This window comes from Oratosquilla oratoria, chromosome 7 (assembly GCF_046742065.1).
Source record: "Oratosquilla oratoria isolate Oo_2021 chromosome 7, ASM4674206v1, whole genome shotgun sequence".
Classification (NCBI taxonomy): domain Eukaryota; kingdom Metazoa; phylum Arthropoda; class Malacostraca; order Stomatopoda; family Squillidae; genus Oratosquilla; species Oratosquilla oratoria.
In genome coordinates, this window is record NC_134783.1 from 42,795,110 (window position 1) to 42,819,849 (window position 24,740).

The 24,740-nt window shown below is 43.2% G+C and overlaps 1 protein-coding gene across 5 annotated transcripts in view; it reads right to left on the reverse strand.

The window, feature by feature from the left end:
• The window catches only part of mxt (Eukaryotic translation initiation factor mextil), a 119,729-nt gene that overhangs the window by 16,127 nt on the left and 78,862 nt on the right, over positions 1–24,740 (reverse strand). For all 5 annotated transcript variants that reach the window (XR_012966570.1, XM_076188127.1, XM_076188129.1 and 2 more), the window contains 4 exons: positions 3,798–3,885; positions 2,528–2,668; positions 1,782–1,948; positions 130–454 (listed from right to left, as the gene is read on the reverse strand). Coding sequence is in view for 4 of the 5 variants with exons in the window: in XM_076188127.1 (XP_076044242.1) it covers positions 130–454; positions 1,782–1,948; positions 2,528–2,668; positions 3,798–3,885 (721 nt within the window). In the remaining variant the exon portion in view is untranslated. The remainder of the gene's footprint in view (positions 1–129; positions 455–1,781; positions 1,949–2,527; positions 2,669–3,797; positions 3,886–24,740) is intronic.

Genomic DNA, 24,740 nt, shown 5'->3' on the forward strand with positions numbered 1-24,740 from the left:
TCCACTCCATTTACTCTACTTTTACTTCCATTCTACATAATCTCTTTCATTCCACGAGTTTCATTTCCAATGCCCCATATTGCTCCCAAATCTTACTTAAAAAGTCTAAAAATGTATTGCCTTTCTTACCTTTTCCAGAATCTGCATTCCTGATGACAACTTCATCTTTGCAATAGTTCTTCCCTGGGATCCTTGTAGGTTTAGCAAACTTTCCAGAGTTCTTAATGACTTCTCCAGGACCAAGAAGTATGGGTGTCGGTGTGTGCTGTTGCTGCTGTTGTTGTTGCTGTTGCTGCTGCTGGGCTACTGTGCTGGTGACAGTCTGGTTAGAGTTGGTCATGGATGTGTTGATTGTCATGTTTGGGAACAAGGGTTGTTGGTGAGACCCAGTGGGAGTCATGGTCGGAGTGAAGACAGGAATTTCACCATGGTCGTCCAGGGTACCTTCTTCAGCCTGGCAAGGAAACAATTACCAATAAGTTGTGGTTGGTTTCACAGGATACAAAACTTCATTCTTATCCTGTTTTTTGCGATTTTTCCATATTACCTTTCAAAATGTGGTTTGTCAGGTTTTGCCGATGGCTTGGAATTTAATTTGGTCTCCAAAGGGGTTGGTGTTGTGGAATGATGTAGTTGATGATACATACATGCATATACCAAGGCTTTTTCCCATTTACAAGGGAGGTAGCCAAAGTCAAAGGCTACCTCCAACCCCATGCAGTCCAATCCCATTCACCACCCCTCCCTCCCTCTTTCCTTGGCTCCTGATAATATTTGGTGGTGTGTTACAGATATTTTTACTCTCATTGAATTTGTATGGTTAGCAGTTTTAGTGCCCTGTAGCGTTTGATTTACCTTTTGTTTCAGAAATGTACAATTCCATGTCCAAGTATAAGACTTCCTTTGTGTTGTTTTTAGTCTTCCTTGATTTTTGTATCTATATACCAAGTGAGGCAATTTTTGTATACTTTGTTAATTATCAGAGTGGACAAATGCTGTATGTGGGCTATGTTTATTGATACAAATATTTATAACTGCTTCTTTTCTATGCCACTTGTGTTTCATGAATCATTTTAAGGACACAAGGAGGGGTGAAAAGGTAGGAATAAGCCAACTCTAGTTAATGGGTCCCTCTGTGGAAGAACTGTGCCTCTCTGCAGTATCTCTAGCCCAGGCAGCATGACATCACTGAGGTTACAAGATGAGAGGGGTGGCTGAATGGGTTTCGAATGCATATAATATGGGTGTGAATCTTAACTTTACCAACACCCTTTAGAAGGGCCTTTTGCTATGTATGTTTATCTGTAACATGTTTGTGTTTGTTCTGCATTAGGATATTATTTGTTACAAGTTAGTGTGTATGTATAACAGGACCAATATGCCAGGAAAAAGGTGGAAGAAATACACTTAAAAGATGAGATCTTATGCCCAATCCACAGACTGTCAGCCCTGAGTTCCAGAGGGAGGGGAGAATATTGAAAGGATTTGAAAATGGATGGCAGGGAGATTGTTCCCTCCATTGTCTTTCTTGCAGGTACATGTCATTAGTCCCCTGAGACTGCATAAAACTTTGATAGGTGTTAATTTATGCAATGACAAATTAAAACATTTCCAACCTAAAACACAATTTAAAACTGTAGAGATTTTAAACATACAGGATTGTCATGGAATAACTCCACAAAAACAAATTAATTGGCAGATTGAACAATCCTTCACAAGTTGCAGTTGTATGACAAGATACAAGATGAACTTGACATTAAAAAGGCTAATTAAATACTCACCTCAATTTGCGCCAGTTTTTGTTTGTAGTAATTAATAAGGTTTTCATTTGGTTGCCAGTGCATTGCTCGCAACTCAATCACCTCTAGGAGACGATAGCGGGCAGCTAGTGAGAGACGGTCATCACGGCATCCATTTCGGAGAGAGATGTAGCATTTGTCCAGTTGATCTGTTTTCACAGATAAAGTGTGTTCATCAGGAACCGGTACATATATACATACAAGCATGTACATATAAACCAGTGGCCATGCCCATGTAAACAAGTCAAAACTTTTCTGCTAAATTATATACCATGTCCAACTACCTTAGAAATCAACCCAACAAAGGAATCACTCCCAAGACAAGCAAGAATTGCTCTGGCATTCATGGAACCACCCAGCACTTGCACAGTACCAACATAGAACATAGAATTGGCTTACCAACAGACACTAAATACCCTAGATGGAACCACCACATAGAAGACAGCATATACTACAATGTTTTGTACTCACTCCAAATCCACAATATAACTTCAAAGTGATTTATGGGTTAAATTAATGGCCAAGGCCAGTTTTCTGGGGGCCACAGGTCTCCTGCACAAGAGAACTGGGCCAACAGAGTGACCAGTTGACAAGATCACAAGAAATATTGTACGAAGAAAGCTAGTCTAAATACTGGAGGAAAATTCATAGTTTTGAAATGACAATGGTAGATACTGTACAAGAAAATGTTTAGGTTTTGATCAACTTAATATGGTACATTCCCTTACCTTTATATACATTTTCAAGTTGTGGTCCAAACATCTTGAGGCTTTCACACAGCGCAGTTATTGATGGATAAAGACTGCGGTCGAATGTCCCGGAGTTAAGGTGTTGGGCTACCATGTCCATCTCTCCCAGCACACTTTCCACTGCAATTACAAAAAATGAATGATTGGTCAAGTATGAATTATCAACTGATCTATTGTGCAAAATCTCGACTTAAGATCATTTATAAGTACTAGCTAACCCACCCATTTAAGGCAATGCATATACAGCTTCACAATTCCAGCTTTACAAAAAAGCAGCTCCTGGATATCAATATCACCAGCCGAGTAGCATTACATCTGGCATTGTGTGTTGCAACTAGTTTGTAAGGTTGACATGATTATAAAATTGTTTTTAAACAAAGTGAAACTTAACTTGTAAATTTTTCAGAGATTTTAACAAAGTTGTGGGATCAGTAACCTAAGTTGATGTCAATTGTTGTGCAGGTTAGCAAGTCTTGTCAGCTTTTAATACTACATTTATTAAGACATATACTAGTGGTAATGATAATAATAGCAACTGTTGTCTTAAGTTTCACTAATTGGAAAATTGCAGCCCCACAGTTGCTAGCAAGACCTCAGGCCTGGTCACACCTCTGGTACAAACAGTGGGCTGTTGTTTGTTGTATTTGTGCAAGACCATTTCTGTGTCACTGACTTATAGTAGGAGAATATGCACTGGTTGCCAGATGGAGGAAATACAAGTGAAGCTCAGATTCCTAGGCCCAGTCCAGAAACAGTGCCAGGCCCTTGGAGCTGCATATCCAGATGGAGGAGCATTTTGATGGGTTTTGGAAACCAGCACCAGGACCAATACTTGTAGGTAGCCGTCACTGGTTCCACTACATACAAAGAACTAATTGTAAGCCATTTGACAAGTACAGTGGGAGGCAAGGGAGACTTGTATATAGATATATCTTATACAGTTCATTGGTTGGTTGCAGAGTATGACATGCAAGAGGACAAGTAGTCTCTCAAAGGAAACACTTGTGACAGCATATTGGCATAAGGGTAAACTATTACAGTCAACTGTGGAACTATTCCATCATTTATCTGTAATCATACTGTTATGAGCTGAAAATATGGGTAAGGGAAGGGAGCTAACCTCCCTTGTGTGTGTGTGTGTGTATGTGTGTGTGTGATATATATATATATATATATAAAAGGGAGGAACCCTGTTATTTCAGTTCAACACCAGGAAATTATATGTGACCTTAACATGACATGTACTTACTTGACTGGTCAGTGTGACATGCGATCTTGAGAGGGCGTGGTTTCTCCATCTTCATCAGCTTCCTCGCCTTCAGTCCTTGCATCCCAAGCTGCAAAAAGCAAGAAGATATTAGATAAATTTCATAGCAAAATCGTATAAAGACCCATATTTGGACTAGTCACATTCATAAACAAGCTACCAAAAGCATTAAAACTGGTGATTAAACTTTACAAGTCTTAGTTATTCTTGTTCCACATTCCACAATGCATTTTAGAATAATTTGTTTTCCTTTAGCTGGAAGTGCCAATTTATCTGAACACCCCTCCTCCTAATATCTCTTCATTGCACATTTATTACTTGTAATGGTCATTTCTCTCCCAATATGCTCTACGGAGTCAGGTCAAGGCACTGGGAAAAGTTCAACATTACCCTAAAGACTTTTTGCACTGCCGTTTTTGCCGTTAATGTAGGACAGTAAAACTGACGTGTTCCATTTTCAAATACGAATGCTATAAAAACTATTCATTGTTCTGCTTCGTAGGTTTACCGTTAACGACCGAAACGAATTATAATCCGAATTACATAAAGCATTTGCTCCCAAACCTCCCTTTGTTAACTGGCTCCGTTCTGAACCACGAAGTCAACCGGCGCGGAGTTTTCTTCTCGTGAATCCCATTATCTGGCAATGAGGACGAAAGTGTCCTTTCCCCAGTTTTGGATACAAGCATTAACAAGAGCTTTCCCTGTTAATGAGTTAGTCTTTTTTTGTTGCCGGATTATCGTTAATTTCAATCAACTTTATATTCGTCATCAATTTTGGGCTATAGACAGTGTGGAGCGATCCTAGACCATGGTGAGTGAGTTTCGATCCAGCACATGGCAAAAATATATCCCTTCGTCTCGGTAATCTGAGACTGAAGTCGTCGGCCATGACAGACTGGACAATCAAGAAACTTGTGGCAAGCAAGGGTGATGTTCCTGAGGCCGAGATGACAACTGAGCTGCCACAGAACTTGCCGCATCTTGGCAAGTCTGGCCTACAGGAGAACAGAAGGGAGCAGTTAGAAATTTTCCACTGCAAGGTCTGCTTGCCCAAGAGTAACAGCAACAACACTAAGAGCCACTTCAAAAACAAGCATCCTGTCAATTATGTACTTGGAGGCGGCTTGCAAGGCAATATCAAATCGTGGCAAGAAGAGGCACTTCTCAAGCCCAAGTCTGTCCACTCCACCTACTGACAGGTGGGTAGCCATGCAACTTCGCCAACAGTTTGTCAAGTACTTGAACAAACGACACATTGGTGTCTCCCAGGGTTGTATGGACAAAGAACTCTCCAACTTGGTCGTTTACGGCATGTGCCTCTTGTCCTTTGTTCAAGAAGTATTCCAAGGTCTTAGATCCCAGCAAAACGACCCCCCTCCCACTTCCACCTCAGAAGGATTATGGGGAGAATAGTAGTCAGTCGACAGGAGGAAAATGAAAAACTGTTAACGGTTCTATTAAATTAACGGCTATATCAACAAAATATTTAATTAATCTTCGTGTACGATTAATGGACGTTATATTTCAATAACATGCCGCAGTTAGGATCTCTTCCCACTGTGCTTTAGCTGCCGTCATTAAAATATGGATAGAATCGACCCTACATTCCACGTGTCGTGTTTTAACAGCATACTTAATAAAGGTTAGATTGGGTAGATGCAATGGCTCCAAAGTTGGGGAAGGGACCTGTTTGCCAATAATTCTATTCTTGTTTACTATGGGCTTGAAATGAGCTTTCCCGATACGTCGACTGTCGTCGCCTCCCCTCCCGCCCCGTCCCCTCCCCTCGCTTGTTGCTACAGGCAAGGTGCAGCGCGGAGAACGCTGGCCAACCATTTCCTCTCCGTGTGTTTAGTCCATTCTATTTACAGACACTTCAGCCTGTCATATTCAGGCTGTGCATGCCCAGCACCTTTTACATTACTTTGCTCTATAGCAAAACTGTTCATCATTGGGTGTGTGAAGAACATCTATACTTTATGAATCCTGACATCTACATTCCGATTTTCCTATATTTGTGGATGGAACACACATTATTCTCAGTTGTATATATTGCATTCCACTGTTTTCTCTTTATAGTCAGGTCGTGGCAACGAATAACACTAAAACGACAAGAACAAACTTGTTCGCAATGTAGACAAATTCGGGTCTTTACTCGACTGGAATGACAGTTCTTCGCAGAGAACCTTAAAAGCAAATTCGAAAAAATACTGAAACTATAGTAAAACTTCTGTGCACACTAATGACAAGGAAATTTTTGCCCGTTGGTCAAAAGAGGTGAGTAATCAGATAATAGACAACCTGGGCTAAGCACCAACCGTTCTGAAACAGGATTTCTGAAGCGGCTTGCCCAAGTGACCTATACAGGCTCTGTACAAAATTAAGTTCACACTACTTGCAGTCAACTTTAAGGATAACCATGTTAGACAAAAAGTTGAATAACGGATTTGCATTCAGTATTCGTATACAGGGCCCTCTCATAGTGGTGGTAGGGGGGGATTTGCCCTGGGGCGGCAATTCTTGTCTTGTTAGCCCACAAGGTTAACAAAATAATTATGAAAAAAAAAAAAAAATCAGGAGACCTGAGTATTTACCTTAATATACGAATTTTGCGTTAGAATAAACAATACGATTTTTTCCTTATCCTTTCTGCAATAGGGACATTGACATTTTTAAAACCCGTTTAATTATTTCGCAAGCCAATAGCTATAATAGGCAGTAAGGAATGGTGATTGAGAACTTTGCCCCGGGGCTTTGTTCGTATATTCTTACACCCACGTATGTCAACATTTATTCTATACAAGTGTGTATACACACACAGGTCACAAAATCGAATGGAAAGAAATATCTAGAACAAGTCTGTTGATGTGCTGACAATGTATGTAAAAAGGGGGATTTATCCAAGAGACAATAAAATTACCATGTATCAAGGTAGACGGTGAAAAGAAAGTAAAAAGGAAACAAGCAATGGAAGCTGAAGGAGGTAAGGAAGGAAGTAAACGAGCAACAACTGATAGAGGGGTAGGAGGAGGAGGAACCGCCTTTGCCTCCACCGCCGACGCACTGCTGCCCCGCCCTTCCCAACCCGAGAGCAAGGGCGTCGCGAAGCTTCGTCGTTGTGTCGGCACATTGCGTGTTTATGTATGTAATATACTGTATATATGCGTGTGTGTGTGTGATTTACCATGGTCTTTCACGTTGGACTTGTGATCTGTATATATCAACGCCCTCCCCCACTGGATGACAGCTCAGAGCTCATACTCTCCGATCTATGTCGTTCACTTCATACGTGCCCCACCATCCCTATTCCCCGCCATGGCTGTCTGGCACTGTCGACAAAATTGCAACATCAGCGCCTCGCAGTGTCCCTGGGTACACTTCCCAAGCTTTACCAAGGCAAAGAAAATCAAATGGAGACATCCCCACGAGCCTCCAGACAGTTTACGAGACCAGCTACAAATATGAAGATAAGCATTCATTTATGTTGTGTGCGAGAGCGTCTCCCACGCCCCGGACCGAATCTGTCGACTCGCATCGAGAAGCTATATAAATCCACAGTACTCTTCATGACCCTCCCGCTTTGGTAGTGGAGGAGGGGGGGGGGTTGTCACTCTGTGTCCGAATTAAAGATAAGCAGGAGGACCACCCCCTTAGATCGCTCCAGCCCACAACAGCCTCGAGCTTGCATTCCCTAAGTGTGAGTCACAACGCAACGGCCTCGAGTTGATGTCTGTTTTCCTCCCCCTACATGGCCCCACGCGCACACAATCGCTCACGCACGCACTCAAAACTATCCAGGGCAACGTAATTGCTCATCTATATTAATATTGCTTGTTCGGTAACCAAAGCCTAACCAGTTTGGTACATTGGTACAATTTACACACCCCACTCTAGCTTCTGCGAAATTTAAGTAGGTTAGCTACTAGGAGGTGGGGGGGGGGGGATCTACAACTGTCAATTCTTTTCATCGCGCTAATATGCTGTTAATATCCCCTGGGGCCAGCCGGATTTTTTTTACAGTGCCGTAGCGAAAGGTTTCACATTAGATTCAAGAGTTCTTAATTTCGTGCTGCTCTGAAAGATCGAACGTGTCAAGACGAGCGACGATTATACTCTCAATACGTCGACATGACGTCAAACCATGTCTAGTCGAACGTGCAACCATGAAAACCAAAAACGATGCATCGTCAACCCCTTGTTGGAATATGATCAGACTAGAGGGAACAATAGCTTAGTCTCCAGCTATGGAGACAGACAAGCTATTTAATAAAAATAAATAAATAAATAAAAAAAATGCATCCCACCCGTGCAAGACCATCTGTGACAGCCACCGTTCGCCTAAACACACGACGCCCAAGATGGACACGATGAGAACATGGTAAGGACAATAATATGACTGTTGTAAATAAGTGACGTCATTCTTCGCTCGAAAGGAAATGACGTCAAAGAGGCGCAGTAAAAAGTCTCCGTTAATCTGATCTGCCTGGATGAAAAAGGGTGGGTGAACTTGCGACTTTATGGTATGTGGCAGATTATTCCCACGTTTTAATGTTGACAGTTGTGGATTTTCAATCGGGTGACAGATGGCTGTGTATTTGGGGTGAAATTCCAAAATACTTAAAATTCCAGATACCTGGACCCTTCTCGAAAGACGTTTTCGTTTCCGATATTGAAGATTTTTTAATTAGAGATTCAGTACAAATATAACCATCTGTACGTTCCAATCTTTTAAAATACACAAACCTCTTGATGCAATATATTCGGAAACAAGACAAACTTAGGTTTTCTAATATGGTGTCCCCTTAAGAAGGAACCTTAGTAGGTGGGAATTTAGTGTAGTATAGTCTGTCCTTTATTATTATGAACTCGCTTACTGCCGGTCACGACTCGAACTACTCCACTCCCGACCTCCGCCACTGGTATCGACGCTCTAAACCGTTCAACCGATGAACACCCTCCCCCCCCAAAAAAAAAATGAAACCACAAAATAATAAATTGAAGGGGGATAGTGAAAATTGCACCCCTCCTTTTTTACGGACTATAAAAAACTACTGCTCCAGCCAATCGTTATCAAGAAAATCGGACAGTAAATATTTGGTAAGGTTGGTACCCCTGGCCTTTCAATCTTTCAGTAGCGTGATCCCGTAAATATGTTTTTCCACATGTGCGTATGTCTGTATGTCTCCATATTACCTACAACTAAATATATACATTTTGTATTTAACCCAACGAGTATCTATATCGAATCCTTTAAGGTGAATAAAATTACCTGACGATAGCAGAAATAAAATCAACAAAATGTCCACTGGGGATTAACTGGGTTGGTGGCCCCGGGCCGAGGCAGCGACGCGAGATTAGAGGTCCATACCAACGCGCCACAGTGCCTCTCTGAGACCAAGTTGAGGAAGAATGGAGGGAGGGCGAGAGGCTTTTGGAAAGCATACGATGGGACTAGAGAGACGAGGAGTGACGGAAAGGAGGAGAAAGCGAGTGGGGAAGGACGAAGGTGGAAGAGAAGGAGTGTGGGAGGGAGGACTTGTCCTGTCCATCCCCAGATGAGTCACTCTGCCTTAAGCCCTGATCGCCGCCCCCGCAGCCATCCCATGGCCATTCGAGTTCTCGCATTTCACCACAGCTTCGACGCCGGCGTCCGCAGTAGTTTATCGAGCAGTGTAACACTGCATTCCCTGTTATTGTGCAGTGGAAGGCAAAAGGCACTGTCACCCCCACCCCTCACTGATTCAACGAACCAATTAAACATCTACAGATAATTTATCACTAATGTGATAATTTATAACAAAAATGATAATATTGTATAGCAACTTGTATGTAGAACAATGCTGAGCAACCACTGTATATTTACGAAGACGAATTCAGGAAGTGTAACAACACTTTGTACAGCGAGCATTTCCTCACGATCCTTCGCCAAGAACGACAAGAGGCCGTCTTGTCCAAACATGCAAGTCCGGTCGACACGCGTATGTGACATCATTCTTGCATCGCTGCACGACATTCCACAAGTTCCTCTCGGTGTCTGTTGCAAAAGCACCTTGCATCCTCCTCTCAGGTGGCCCTGGGATCGACGCAACTCGAGAGATCTTGTCCCATCACTTGACCTCGTAAACCACAAGGCATCTCGTGTTTGGCATCACGTTCTGAAGAATCGCCTGACGACGACTCCAAACACTGAATTACAGGCAAACTACACCGCTGGTTCTGAACCAAGCCCATATATCCCCTACCTCACCCATCCCCCGATATCTATGTACCATTTCTCGGATGTAGGGGCACAAGAAATTAACGAGTTATAAGAAGTATTAATTATGATATTCTAATAACGGAAGGAGCCACCAGCAAAATTATTGAGGTCCACTAACTATACCTTAACAGTAGATCCTCACATAACTAAATTTCAAACCGCCACAACGAAAAGTTCCCACATCTACATGGGGCACCAAAAGTCGAGAAGTCCCGTCTCTTTCTACATCTAAACCTTGTGATTTCTTTTTATTCAACGATATCCTCTATTAGGTTATACCAAACGTTGAAGAATATAAATGAAGATTTCTTGATATCGTTCAGGCAATTTGTGTCTCTTTTCCTACGACCTCTTGTCACTCTCCATCCCAAACAGATCTTATCTATCAATCTGTCCACTCCTTTCACTGATCTGGACATATTGGTGTCTCCGGTCTTTCCTCTAACGAAAGGAGTCCTAGTTTTTCTCATTTTTCCTTATATGACCTGTTGCTAGGCTGGAGAGCCATTTTGATTGACTTTTTTTTTTTTTTTTTTTGTGGGGACGACACAACTGCTACATATTTTCATTTGAGGTAGATCAGATTGTCCAAGGTTGTATTTCTTTTTCATCGGCTTCGAACCCCACACTCCTCTCCGATTTCCAGCAGTGACCTGACCTGACCTGACCTTTCCTAACCTAACCTGCTTCCCCAATCCAAACGCAAAATGATGGCTTCGGCCGCAGCTATGCGCCTCCTGGCGTAGCCTCCTCATCCTCCTCGTCCACGAATTGAGACACCACTTGTGTTCGTCACCAGTTTGTACGTAAGATCAAAGTCTTGTCAATTTGCTTATCAGGTGACTATTAATCTAAAAGCAACACCACTAGACTATTTTTCTTTCGCTCGAGTTTCATTTTCCAACGAGTAATAGTGATTTCAGATTTTGCCCATTTCCAATACTTACCATTCGAGTTTATTTCCCACATTTGGCTTAAACTATAAGATTTGTCTAGAACTTTCATAACAACCTAGAGTCTATTTCATTATGTATTCTACTCACGACTTTTGCATCGCTTGTTTTGTATCCTATGCATTACTCCTGTTCTAATGCGCGCATTTCAAAACGTCTCAGCCATTCACTATTCCCCATTTCCATAATAGCAGTTTCCATGGTATCTTGTCAAAGGCTTTTTCTAGATTTTGATACACACGATCCTCCTATCCATCTCTCGAAAAATATAGTCCTTTATTGTATACACGATCGTCCTATCATCTCTCGAAGAATATATATGTGCTTGCGTGTGTGCGTGTGCGCACGCGCGTGTACGCGCTCACGTTTTCTTAGCCTTCTCAAATTCATGAAGACAACAGTGGCTGGGCTACCTTCCACTAGGAAGGAAAAACCCGGCTATTAATACACAATATAATCTATACGGTGGATACCGAGGTAAGCAGATGTTTATAAACAAATCAGGGAAGTTGGCACCCCCATGGCACTCGGTGCCAATAGCACAGTGATAATCCTATTAACTTCCTTGGCATGTAACACGTGACCTTTTCCTGAACACCACTGGGGGGTTAAGGGGGGGAGTGAGGGGGGGGGGTAATAAGACTCGTCCTCGGCTGAGCTGGCCCTTGTAAGTGTTCGCCTCAGTCCTTCAAGGCGAAGAAAACGTGAGATGGTGGTGGTGCCGCCGCCGCTGTCTCCTCCTCCTCCTTCTCCTCCTTTGGAGTTGCGTGGGAGTTGGTATAGAAGCAAGGGAAGTGTAGGTGAGATTAGCTAAGCAGTATAGAGGCATCGTTTGCTTAAACGAAAATGCGGGGGCCACAAGGCCACACAGGAGTGGACCCTATGTTCAAGGGAAACAAGGCCGTTATGTGCGATTTTGTGCAGTTTCGGCTACACGAGAGTAGGGTAGGGATCGAAAGCTGTTCGATGATCGATTATATGGGCACCATAGTGTTGTGTTGTGTGTCGTGTGTGTGTGTGTGTGTGTGTGTGTGTGTGTGTGTGTGTGTGTGTGGTGCGTTTGTGTGTGTGTGTGTGTGTGTGTGTGTGTGTGTGTGTGTGTTTTCGTGGTCAAATCAAAATGACTCCTTGTGAAGCCGGAAAAACACGAGGAGGAGGACGAAGGAGAGAAGGAAAAGGAGGAAGGGAGGGTGAGGGGAGGACAAAGAAAATTTTGGAGGATAACAAGGATGAGCACAACAAGGAAAACGACGAAGAGGAGAGCAAGGACGACGACTACGACGACGACGACAACGAATACGAGGACAAGGACGAATAAGAGGAGAACGAGGAGTGGCTGGGCCTTCCTACGTCAAAAGGGTACAAAGGCCCATTCATCGGTATTTTGTCTCGCGACATCAAATCGTGTGGATCCTTTGGAGGCTTTAACGTCATCCTACACACAGAAGACTTGACAAACACGTGTCTGTGTGTGTGTGCGTGTGCGTTTGTGTGGACGTTTGTGTGTGTGTGTGTGGACGTTTGTGTGTGTGTGTGTGTGTGTGTGTGTGTGTGTGTGTGCGCGCGCGCGCTCGCATGTAGGTGTATTTCCAAGGATTGCGTAAGTGCCAGCCATACCTCTCTCTCTCGTTCCTCCCAATCTCTCACCCTTCTCAGTCGCCTCTTCGGGGGTCACGCTCCAAGTGCCACTTGCGACACTAGATCTCCAGAGAGACGGAAATAGAAGGGAAGATGCGCGAACACTTACCAGGTGCGCAGAGGGGTGCCCACACTCGAACGACTGACGTGGGCGCGCGTGCGCATTCCTCTGGCTAGACACTCCCAAAAGTTATGTACTGATGTGTGCGCGCGCGCGGATATTCGGAGTTTCCAGTTTTAATATAAAAAAGAATGGCAGCATATCAAACTGTGGTCCTTCTGGTCTATAACTCCCATATTCTAATACATCTGGCTTTGACGAACTCGCAGAATCACGCTGAGTAACGGGACTCCCGATTGGCGTGCCATGGGGTAGGGGGCGACTTTAAAACAAAAAACAGAGGCGACGCAGTGTGATCGCGGCGCACAAAGACTGCCGATCTGGCGTTAGTTCGTAGTTCATTGACACGTTCTTTATATATTTTTTTACCTACAGCATTTTGTTAACAATTATTTTTCTTTTTCACGTTTACAACGTCCTATACTTCTGCAGGAGGGTTGGCAGATCCATACAGAGGCAAGAGCGAGAAAAGGTGCGGATACTCCTTGAGACGCGTCCGAAGAAGGAAGACCTACAAAGGACATACTCGGCAAATACTTCCCGCACTTCAAACACATGCCATTACACTAGTGCACACAAGCATATACATAAGCACGCACACACACACACACACACACACACACACACACACACACACACACACACACACACACACACACACACACACACACACACACACACACACACACACACACACACACACACACAGGCATGTACTTAAACAATACAACACAACACATACATGAAAACACACATGCATGCATATTCTCATTGCTAGTTATGTCACGTATAGACTCATCGTGCTTATACTGCCCGAAACTGATGTCATCACTTTTCGTCGTCACTGCTATCTCAACCGTTTTCTTTGCCTTAAATAAGGCTTTCACAGTTTACTGACTTATGTTAACGGGAGGGTTTACGTAATAATCAGATTAAAACCATCTCAACCAATTACACGAGGTTGGTGGGGGTGGATTGGAAGGGGGAATATATAACCTAGTTTTTTCCTTTATGCTTATCCTCACTACCGCCAGACAATTTCATTCAGCTGAGGGAGGGATTAATATCAAACAGAAAGGGTCACTAGATTGATGACTCGATCAGTTCAAGGATAACGGGTCACTATGACGAAATCACAATTTCTGGAACTGTATTTCAGGCAATGATGGAAGCGAGCGAGATGGGGTGCACTGATGTACCACGTCTCTCTCTCAATTTCCATTTATCTAACCACTTGTTCAATTATTTACTAGATTATTTAGCAATTTACTTGTACAAACGATTCTCGAGCATAAGCATTGGGCACGGTCTTGGCACATGGACTGTCCACTTAAAATCCCTATTCGATCAACAATGGCATTCGCCTATTTCCCAATTTCCATTTTTTTTTATCAACCTATTCACTTATTTACTATGTTATCCATCTATCTACTAATGGAGATATGATTCCCAATCATAAACTCTGGGTACAGTCTTAAAGCATACCCAATCCACCCTAAATCCGTAAAGTGTTGTATACATAGGCACATGGGGTCTGTGTACATTTCCTTCATCTCCTCAACACCCACCTAAGTATTCCCCCGTACCGACAGCGAAAAAAATTAACCTCATCTTGATTCACCTCCTCCGTACCAAAAATTAAGGGTTAATTTATTCTAGTTAGTGGTAAAAGAATTCATTCGATTGTGTGGTAACCTTTTGGTACATTACAGTTCAAATACGTCATGCACCTCAGACTTCTGACGCACGAACTTTCACCATACTGTCACAATATCACAGTCGTTATGCCGTGTTAAAGATAACTAACAAATCCTATAACAGTTAATACATATACATAAAACATATTTTTCAGATTCCGATTTCAACAACTGCCCAGCGACATTGAGTAAAGTTGACAACAGCTTTATTTTTTCCAATGTCTTCAGATTTTAGAAAACTACGAACGAAGCCTCGCAAGGAGCTGGCTCCAGTCACGCGCCTTCCGACTTTCACTGTCGCATTGAACTTCTGGAACATCCAGCATAATGGAAGAACGCGAGCTAAGCATGTTTTACCATCGCGAGTAGGTTGAACGTCGTGTACAGAGAACCTGTGGTGACGTCATGTCGCTTGTTTTTATTTTCTTTGTCTGGCTTCACCCTGCAATAATTTTTGAACATGTCAAACTGTCAGACGATTTTCAGTTCATGGAGATTGAAGAAAAATTCTGAATACTGATGCCAAGGTTCGATATATCGAAGGGATTGTATTTAACGCACCCAGTTACAGCTACACATCCAAATCTATCACCGATGTTGTTCAAGGGAGCGACTTGCTCAGCGGACAGCTGAAAAGGCTGAAGATTTTCTTCGCACAGATTCAAAATAACGTTTTTGTGATGCGTTTCCTTATCAACAAAATTTAAGAGTTTACTCTAATACACTGATATCATAAGCACCAGAAAAAATGTTATACTGAAAAAATACTGAGCATTTGTCTAAGCAACTGGCTTCCGTTATGCCGCCTGGTGTAAAACTCTTGAATTAAGTAAATAAATAACGTAATGACAACCATACGGGAGTTCGCAAGCTTCCCTTCTGCATTGTGACATTGCACGTTGTGTTCTGGCAATGACATTTCGTCGCTGAGATTTTTTGCGAGACGATGAAACATTTCGATTTCTAAGTCACGTGTCTTTGGTCATTGTCACGAAAAAGACTTAATTTTTAATTGCCGCAGTTGGCATGGTATAACAATATAATTGTATCTGTTTATAGACATCAACTACATTTTCCTTTAGATAAATACATTTGAAAGAGGCACGACCTTGCTATAGTCGAGTAATATTCCATTAACTCTATATACTCTCACAAGGGAAGATTAGATTAGAAATTCTATGTTCTTGTAATATCAAGATGAATTGTTGAGCATCTAAAACATTAATTACAAATGTCTATTTTTCTCATGTAGTTTAGCGTAATATTAATCATAGATGCTCAGCTGGACACTTAAAACAAGTCTTACCACCCTGATACTGTTAGGTCCAGAAGTTGTAAATAATCATCTTCAACAAGCAACAGAAAACGGTCGCAGCGAGACGATCAGCCTTGTGATTGTTCATTTGTGTTGCGACTTGACGTCATAACGCCTGGTTATCTCGTCATACAGTTATTCCCACTGCTTCTCATAATTCCCCAAAATTATTATTAGATTAAGAACACTGATAAGTTCTTAATCTTCTCCAATGACCACCGTGGTTGAGTTAAAACTTTTCTGAAACTAGTCAATTAACATTTCAACATGTACGGGCGAATAATGTAAACCCTGTATAGACTTTAATCATGTTCCTCGTTTATGATGTTGCATTCGCGTCTATCAAAGCAAGCAAGTATTCAGTCCTGGGCTGACGGCTGTCAGCCACATCTCTCAGCTGCAATTCATTTCTCTCCCTATTCTTAGATCCTTGAAAATGGCTGGTAAAATGACAAGTATTTTTTCTTCAATCGTCTCATTCAATAAAACCTGATAATGACAAAGCAAATATCAACTTTATATTTGTCTCGTTTAGATAAACGAAACATAGGCGTTTGTTATGTTAAACATGATCCCACCAACATTGTGTCCTGAAGGAATCTGTCTCTTCCGATGACCAAGATTGGGAGTTGGGTGTAGGAAGAATTGAGAGATGGAAGGGCTGAGGAGGGAGAGATGGAGGGTTTGGAGGTTGAAGAGGCCGAGCATGAAGACCGAGTGAGTTTTGTCACGCTTTGGTAGGTTCCGGTCGAGAAAGACCCAAAACCGCTTATTCGCTCCATATGCGTGCGTGCGTGCGTGCGTGTGTGTGTGTGTTTGTGTTTGTGTGTGATTACAAAGCCGGAACATGCCGACAGGAGACCTTTTGGTCCATGTCTAGGTCGGATGCGAAGAAAAAAACAAATGATAAATAAATGAATGAATAAATAAAATATAATAATGTAAATTATAAATAAAATACATAAACGCATAGCTATAGTTAAATGATAAACAAACGGGTAAATAGTAAATAATAAATTGACATGTAACTAATAATAAACTAGAATCAAGCAAATAATAATACACAAACGGACAAATGATAAAAATAAACAAATACTATAGAATAAATGAGTCATTACAGCATCTTGCTTTGGTGTTTATCTAAATGATTCTTAAAGCTTTGAACAGAACTACATTGCACTGCCTCTGCAGGAAGTTTATTCCATTCATTAACTACACTGTTGGCGAAGTTGTTTCAACCCAGTTCCAAATTGAATCTATTTCAGGACAGTTTGAGACCATTGTTTCTTGTCTGATTCTCATTCAGTGTGAAAATTTTGTCACTTAATGTTGTCAATTCCCTTTAGCATCTTAAAGACCTGTATCAAGTCCCCTGTGAGTCTACGCTCTTTTAGGGAAAACATATTCATATATCTTAGTCGATTTTCGTACGATTTATTTGATATTTGGAATCAGTTTTGTGGCTCGCCGCTGTACTTTTTCCAATCTGCCAATGTCTTTCATGAGATTCGGTGACCGTACGGAAACAGCACATTCCAAATGTGGACGAACTAACGATTTATATAGCTTGTGTGTGTGCGTGTGTGTACGTGCGTGCGTGCGTGGTGTGTGTGTGTGTGTGTGTGGTGTGTGTGTGTGTGTGTGTGGTGTGTGTGTGTGTGGTGTGTGTGTGTGTGGTGTGTGTGTGGTGTGTGTGTGTGTGGTGTGTGTGTGTGTGTGTGTGTGTGTGTGTGTGTGTGTGTGTGTGTGTGTGTGTGTGTGTGTGTGTGTGTGTGCGTGTGTGTGTGCGTGTGTGTGTGTGCGTGTGTGTGTGTGTGTGCGCGTGTGTGTGTATTCTAATATTCCTTCCCAGTCATCAGGCGATTTATTCATTCCGTGGCACCCCATTGATAACGAGGGATTTCAAGGTACCGACTGTTGTTGACACACCCATGCACACACACACGAAGCTTGCAAAGTGGGGGGGGGGGCGGCAAGAGGCCCCAATCCTGCAGTGCCACTCGCTTCCCATTTCGCCAAAATTCATTTCGCCAAATTGCGGCATCCTCGACCGCCAAAACAGAAAGTCCTTTCGCCGTCCTCTTGGCCCTGAACGAGGCCAGGCCAAGCCTCGTGACGCAAAACTAAATAATTGTTACGTTTTGACACATTTTTTCAGAACTAGCTTAGGGTTGTTTAGATTACGTTAGGCTTCGTTAAGTCAGCTCACGCTTGGAAATTGGCAAATATTTGACTTAAGTGGACATTTCATAAGACTGCCTCATAATATATATATATATATATATAATATATGTATATATATATATATATATATATACACGAGTATATATGCATATATACACACATATATATACATACATATACACATATACATATATATATACATACATACAGTATATACATATATACATATACACATATATACATATTATATACATACATATATTACACACACACACAATTTTATTATATATATATATACATACATGCATGCATTACATACACATACGAGTACATACACACACATATATACATTTATTTCCGTTCCAGTGTGCGACAGTGCCTCTAAGAAAACAGTTTTCTCTCTGGCACGAGATTCCAAGTCCATCCGACCGCACGCGGCAGCTGTTGGCCAGAAAGAACCGCAGCCCGAAACCGCGGCCCGGCCCTGCGGAACCGCAGAGCCGCCGTGGAGTTGACATCACTTCTGCGGCAGCGGCGTAGGCGGAATCCGCTAGCCACAACGCACGCACGCACGCACAGGATGATTCCACGAAACTACTAATGGTCAGGTTTCGAACTAATGACAAACAAAAACACACGAACACACACAAACACTACACACAGTTTGACAGAAAGTGGTGGAAAGAGAGAAGCCAGTGAGCAATAGCTCTTATCTTGTTTATTACAACTTGGTAAAATAAATTGGCAACCACGAACACACAAACACACACGTTGCTTCGTCTCCAAACAGGTAAACACGGGATGTTGGCACTATAAACTGTAGAGGCCAACCCAGGGGCGCCTGCCCGCGAAATGACGTCATGTCGCTTTCATAATTCCCCAGAACTCTTTACTGGTTCCCTTTGAGTCACGCTGACGATCATCCTCTTCCTACTGGAGGTGATGGATGGATGGATGGATGGATGGATGGATGTTCATTGCCGTGCTGGAGACTTGATGGATGCAGTGAAGTCTCTTTCGGCTCAGAAGTAAACGACCGCTAGAGCAAGCGTCCTGCGAGCGTGCATGCGTGCGTACGTGCGTGCGAAGCAATATCGCAAGTGGTTTCTGTTAATGTATTTTCATCCCGTGCTGTACCGTGTGGAGCAGGAGCGCTGCAGCACGTTACGGGCTGACGAAAGCGCTGCAGAAATGACGCTCCATGTTCTCAAGGCTGATTGTGTCAGAGAGGCTGCATGAAGGAGGCAATCAAAAGTGATGCAGAGACAACGGTGGCGACACCGTCGAAGACAGTTTTACTCTTGTTCTTTAAGAATTTTCAGAACCTGGAGAGACCGACCTTATGCTCGGAGGAAACAAGGCCCATCTTTCTTTGTTACGGGTTTTGGACTTCGGGGGTTCGAAAAGTTGGTTGAAGAGTTCGACTCGCGTCCGAGAATAACGGTGCGAAAGAACCGGTAAGTGGACGGGAAGTCTCCGTGTCTTCGTCTCTCCCTCCACCATCCGGGACTCTGACCATCCACGGTTTCCCGGTACGGGACTCAATCGGAGTGGAAACCCTCTGACGGGATCTCGGAAAGGCGATTAGTTTCCTAAGTAATTCTGTGTCACAATCCACTGAAGTCGTTGTCTACACACCAACAACCACAAGTCACAATCACAGCTGCAACCACTAACAATAGTCACAATCACAACAAAAATTACTTCCCAACTCGCGGTTCATACATGAACAACGTCATAGCCTTCAAGAATCTCCCACTCCTTCGTTCAAAATATAGTCTATACTTTAGTCGCTTCAGTGACAACCCTACGGACCGGAGGCACGAGGCGTTATTCCATATTTAAAGAAATCTCTATTCATAGAGAAATGCTATGTCACTTGTTGGAAAAAAGCGGCTCAAAGGGGTGGGGTAATGAGACTGGTAATCCCCCTCTATATCTTTCTCCCGAAGAGAATTAATCACGGTTTACCATTCTGGTTTAAACACGTTTAGAAACTTCTGCGACTGGGGATTGAACCCACGCCTCCAGTTACCAGACCTGATCTCTTACCAACTTGTGTGAGTAGTAGTTTACAATCCTTATACATTTATCATCCAGTGCCACAGGCACTGTTCTCACGCGTGGGAATGTCCAACAGTAATCAATTATTCTCAGACCATCAACAATTTCTCAACAAAATCACCTTCCCAACCACCATAATTTCCAATTGCCAGAATCAAGAACGTGTTCCTTACACATTCAACATTCCGTCGTCCCCAACATTGACAGATCTACCTGAATCAGAACTTTCCACTTGTGCTGAAAACCAAAAGAAAACCATTTTCAAATTACAAGGTCAGAGGCAAGGGTTGCTTAATTATCGCTGGAACCGTTATTCCTCCTTTCATATGAACAGAAACCCATAAAACTCGTCATTAATTTAGTGGCCTGGCCTGCTACCGTTATTATTACCTCGTGGTAATTATGCATCTCCACACTCGTCATGTACGTCCATACTCTAATCACCTGTCTAACGCTACTGCTGGATTCTTTCTCTGCTTCCATAGTTGCAATGCTGCCTTTAGGTTGCAAAGTTACGACGTGCACGAGACTTTTACAACATCGTAGCATTGTATTGTAAACGTTAAAGTTAAAGAAACTGGATTGCTACAGTGGCATTCGCAAATGATGCCTACATTGCTCATGTACTCTCCTACCATCACCACATAAGCATTATGATTTAGTCCTGACTGAGTCACCACGACTTAGCCAGTCGTTGACGATCTCTGGCCCAACCTCCATTCACCACCTAGGTAACGTAAGTAGGGCTATGCCTGCTCCGTTAATTATATCCACATCTAAGGTTACCATCGCTGTTGGTACATAATCAGGGACCAAATTTCGGTCACTATCGCGGACTTCTTGGTCCGTCGCATACGAGTTACATACAGTGACAATCTTGATTCTATCCTGAACAATGTCTCCATAGATCGAGACCCCACTGCGGCCATAGGTTAGGGAGAAGGGGGAGGGGGTTCTGCCTCCTTAGCTGAATGAAATTGCCTGGCGTCACACAAGGACAGGATGTACACATGCAGTACGCCCCTGCCGCCATAAAAGGGGCCAAACAAACTAATAAAACACAAAGAGACACTTGTCGTTCTTAATCGCTTCTTGTTACTATTGTGCCACACCCCCACCCCTCTCCCACCCTCCCTCCACTTCCTCCTTCCCACCCCTCCCTCCCTCCCCGACCTTCGTCCGTTTGTTACGGCTGTTGTCACGCTTTCACAGACATCTAAGACAGACAGGCAGGCAGGCAGGCAGGCCAAGTACCCACTGTGCTGAGCTCTTCTTCCGACCCCCAACTCCATCCCAAACCCCGTACTCCTGCCTACTCACTCCGCCGAATTACAACCCCATTTCCCACCCAACCCCCGTGTGCACACCTCTTCCCTTCTAGTCCCAATCTCGATTGACTCGTCTCTTGTTGGAGTAAAAAAATGCTTGGTTGGTTAGTTTGTCTGCCTGTCTCTGTGTCTGTATCTGTGTATCCGTGTCTGTATCTGTGTATCCGTGTGTGTATCTGTGTATCCGTGTGTCTGTATCTGTGTATCCGTGTGTCTGTATCTGTGTATCCGTGTGTCTGTATCTGTGTATCCGTGTGTCTGTATCTGTGTATCCGTGTGTCTGTATCTGTGTATCCGTGTGTCTGTATCTGTGTATCCGTGTGTCTGTATCTGTGTATCCGTGTGTCTGTATCTGTGTATCCGTGTGTCTGTATCTGTGTATCCGTGTGTCTGTATCTGTGTATCCGTGTGTCTGTATCTGTGTATCCGTGTGTCTGTATCTGTGTATCCGTGTGTCTGTATCTGTGTGTCTGTATCTGTGTGTCTGTATCTGTGTGTCTGTATCTGTGTGTCTGTGTGTCTGTATGTCCGTGTGTGTCTGTATGTCTGTCTGTATCTGTATGTCTGTGTGTCTGTATCTGTCTGTATCTGTATGTCTGTGTGTGTATCTGTGTGTGTGTGTATCTGTGTGTGTGTGTGTGTGTGTGTGTGTGTGTGTGTGTGTGTGTGTGTGTGTGTGTTCATTTGTCTCGCATATTCGCACCCTAGTGACCCTTTCGTTCCGCTTCACATGCACCCTTGACTCTCCACAGACTATTTCATTCAGCTCAAGAAAATTCCCCCCCAAGTCGAACCTTGACGCCAAAATTTCTTAACCAGAGGGTACGTTTACTCCTCTTGATCAAGGTTTACTTTATGCAAGAACCTTATTTTTTTCCTTTTTGTTTTTGCCTGCTTTTATATCGACTGATTATTTAATTTTCATTTATTTTTTTTGGGGGGGATATAGAGGTAAATGCCCCATTTCTTTAAGCCGAGGTGGTAAACGTGACGTCATAGGGTGACTTGAGAACTACAGCCTGGCGGCCAGACACACAGACAAAACACCACCGCGGCGAGACGCCACCTCCACTGCTGCACTGCACTCCTCTCCTCTCCAATCCACTGCAATGCAATGCACGGCACTGCGAGATCTCGTAAAGGGCTTTCTCATGCAAGATGCAGTCATCATCGGAGCTCGAGTCTGACTTTCTCGGGTGAGATGCAGTCATTATTAATATTATCACCGCCATTATTGACATCATTATCACCGCTGTCATCATCACTATTATCATTATGATCACTATCATCATCAAAGCACGTTTTGTATGTAGGCTCTTAATTTTAGAATAGGTATACTTTTCCTTGATAAATATTTTGTAAGGTTCTTAAATAATGAGAGTTTTCCAGGCCTACAATTTTTCTTTCAAATTGGCCGTTGCATTAAAAAAAAAAAAAAAAAAAAAAAAAAAAAAAAAAAAATCGATGGTAGCACATACAGCTGCCCTCATTTCTAAATACTATAAAGGCCGAGGTCATCTTACGAGGCTGGCGTACATCTTTGGCTCGTAGACTTACGAGTAAATGTTAGACATAAAAATTCGTTCGTTACAGCTTCGCAAGAGAAGACGTTATCTGTAGTACTTACAAGTGACACATACTGTAAATCTCACCAACAACTCAACCTGTCAACTCCACCAATCCCATCTCATCCTCAACTCCTAGTCAACCTCAACCTTGACTCCACCACATCAACCTCGGCTTCAATTCTATCGAGCCAACCTTACTCCCAGCCGCGTACTCTCTCTCCACCCCCACTCCCTCTCCCCACTCCCCCTCCTGCAACTTCCTCAGCAGAGTTCAACACCCGGCGAAGCCCACCTGCTGACTTTCTCACAGTCGGCTCACAACACTCACAACTCTGCTCTCACTCACGACTTTTGAGTAAGCCCCCCCCACCCGCCCCTCTTCTTCATCGAAAACTCGAAGTACCAAGAGCATCGACCTCACGCGACGCCACAGACGATCGTGGGGACAGGGAAAGTTCATGCTAAATCACTCGCCTCTGTGTGTGTGTGCGTGTGCGTGTGCGTGTGCGTGTGCGCGTGTGCGCGTGTGTGCGTGTGTGCGTGTGTGCGTGTGTGCGTGTGTGTGTGTGTGTGTGTGTGTGTGTGTGTGTTGTGTGTGTGTGTGTGTGTGTGTGTGTGTGTGTGTGTGTGTGTGTGTGTGTGTGTGTGTGTGTGTGTGTGTGTGTGTGTGTGTGTGTGTGTGTGTGTGTGTGTGTGTGTGTGTGTGTGTGTGTGTGGTGTGTGGTGTGTGTGTGTGTGTGTGTGTGTGTGTGTGTGTGTGTGTGTGTGTGTGTGTGTGTGTGTGTGTGTGTGTGTGTGTGTGTGTGTGTGTGTGTGTGTGTGTGTGTGTGTGTGTGAGTGTGTGTGTGTGTGTGTGTGTGTGTGTGTGTGTGTGTGTGTGTGTGTGTGTGTGTGTGTGTGTGTGTGTGTGTGTGTGTGTGTGTGTGTGTGTGTGTGTGTGTGTGTGTGTGTGTGTGTGTGTGTGTGTGTGTGTGTGTGTGTGTGTGTGTGTGTGTGTGTGCCTGTGTGTGTGTGCCTGTGTGTGTGTGCCTGTGTGTGTGTGCCTGTGTGTGTGTGTGTGTGTGTGTGTGTGTGTGTGTGTGTGTGTGTGTTTACCTAGTTGTATTTTGCAGGAAGGGGATCTATCCTTGTGTTGTCCCGCCTTTGTATCTCGCAGTGTCTAGTTTGCTCTTAAACTCATGAATGGTTTTTGCGCACACTATTTCATTGTCCAGTTTGTTCCAAGTGCCCACAACTACGTGGAAAACTTTTTTTCTTCAGTTCTCTTCTGTAGCTATGTTTTTTATTTTCTTTCCATGTCTTCTTGTGCTTCTCTTGTCCCAGTTTAACAAGTCCTCTTTATCGAGTATTTCTGTGCCCTTCATGATTCTGTAGATGGTCAGTAGGTCACCTCTCTCTCTTCTTTGCTCCAGAGTCGGTAACTCCAGTTTAGCCAATCTCTCCTCATATGACAAGCTTGCAAGTGCAGGTGCCATTTTTGTTGCTGCTCTCTGGATTCTTTCTATTTTCTTTGTATTCTTTTTGGTACTGGGTGACCACAATGTCGCCGCATATTCTAGTCTAGGCCTTATCAGTATGACCACTATTTTTTTTATTCATTTCTTCGTCCAAATATGTAAATGCCACTTTTATTGATCTTAGCAAGTTGTAGGATTCTCCGACAATTTTGTTTCTGTTTATCATAGGACAAGTCGTTTGAGATAATTACACCCAAATCTTCTTCGGATCTCTCCTCCTTTACCTCCTTGGTTCCAATTTTATATTGTCCTGATATTCTATTTTTGTTTTTTCCAAA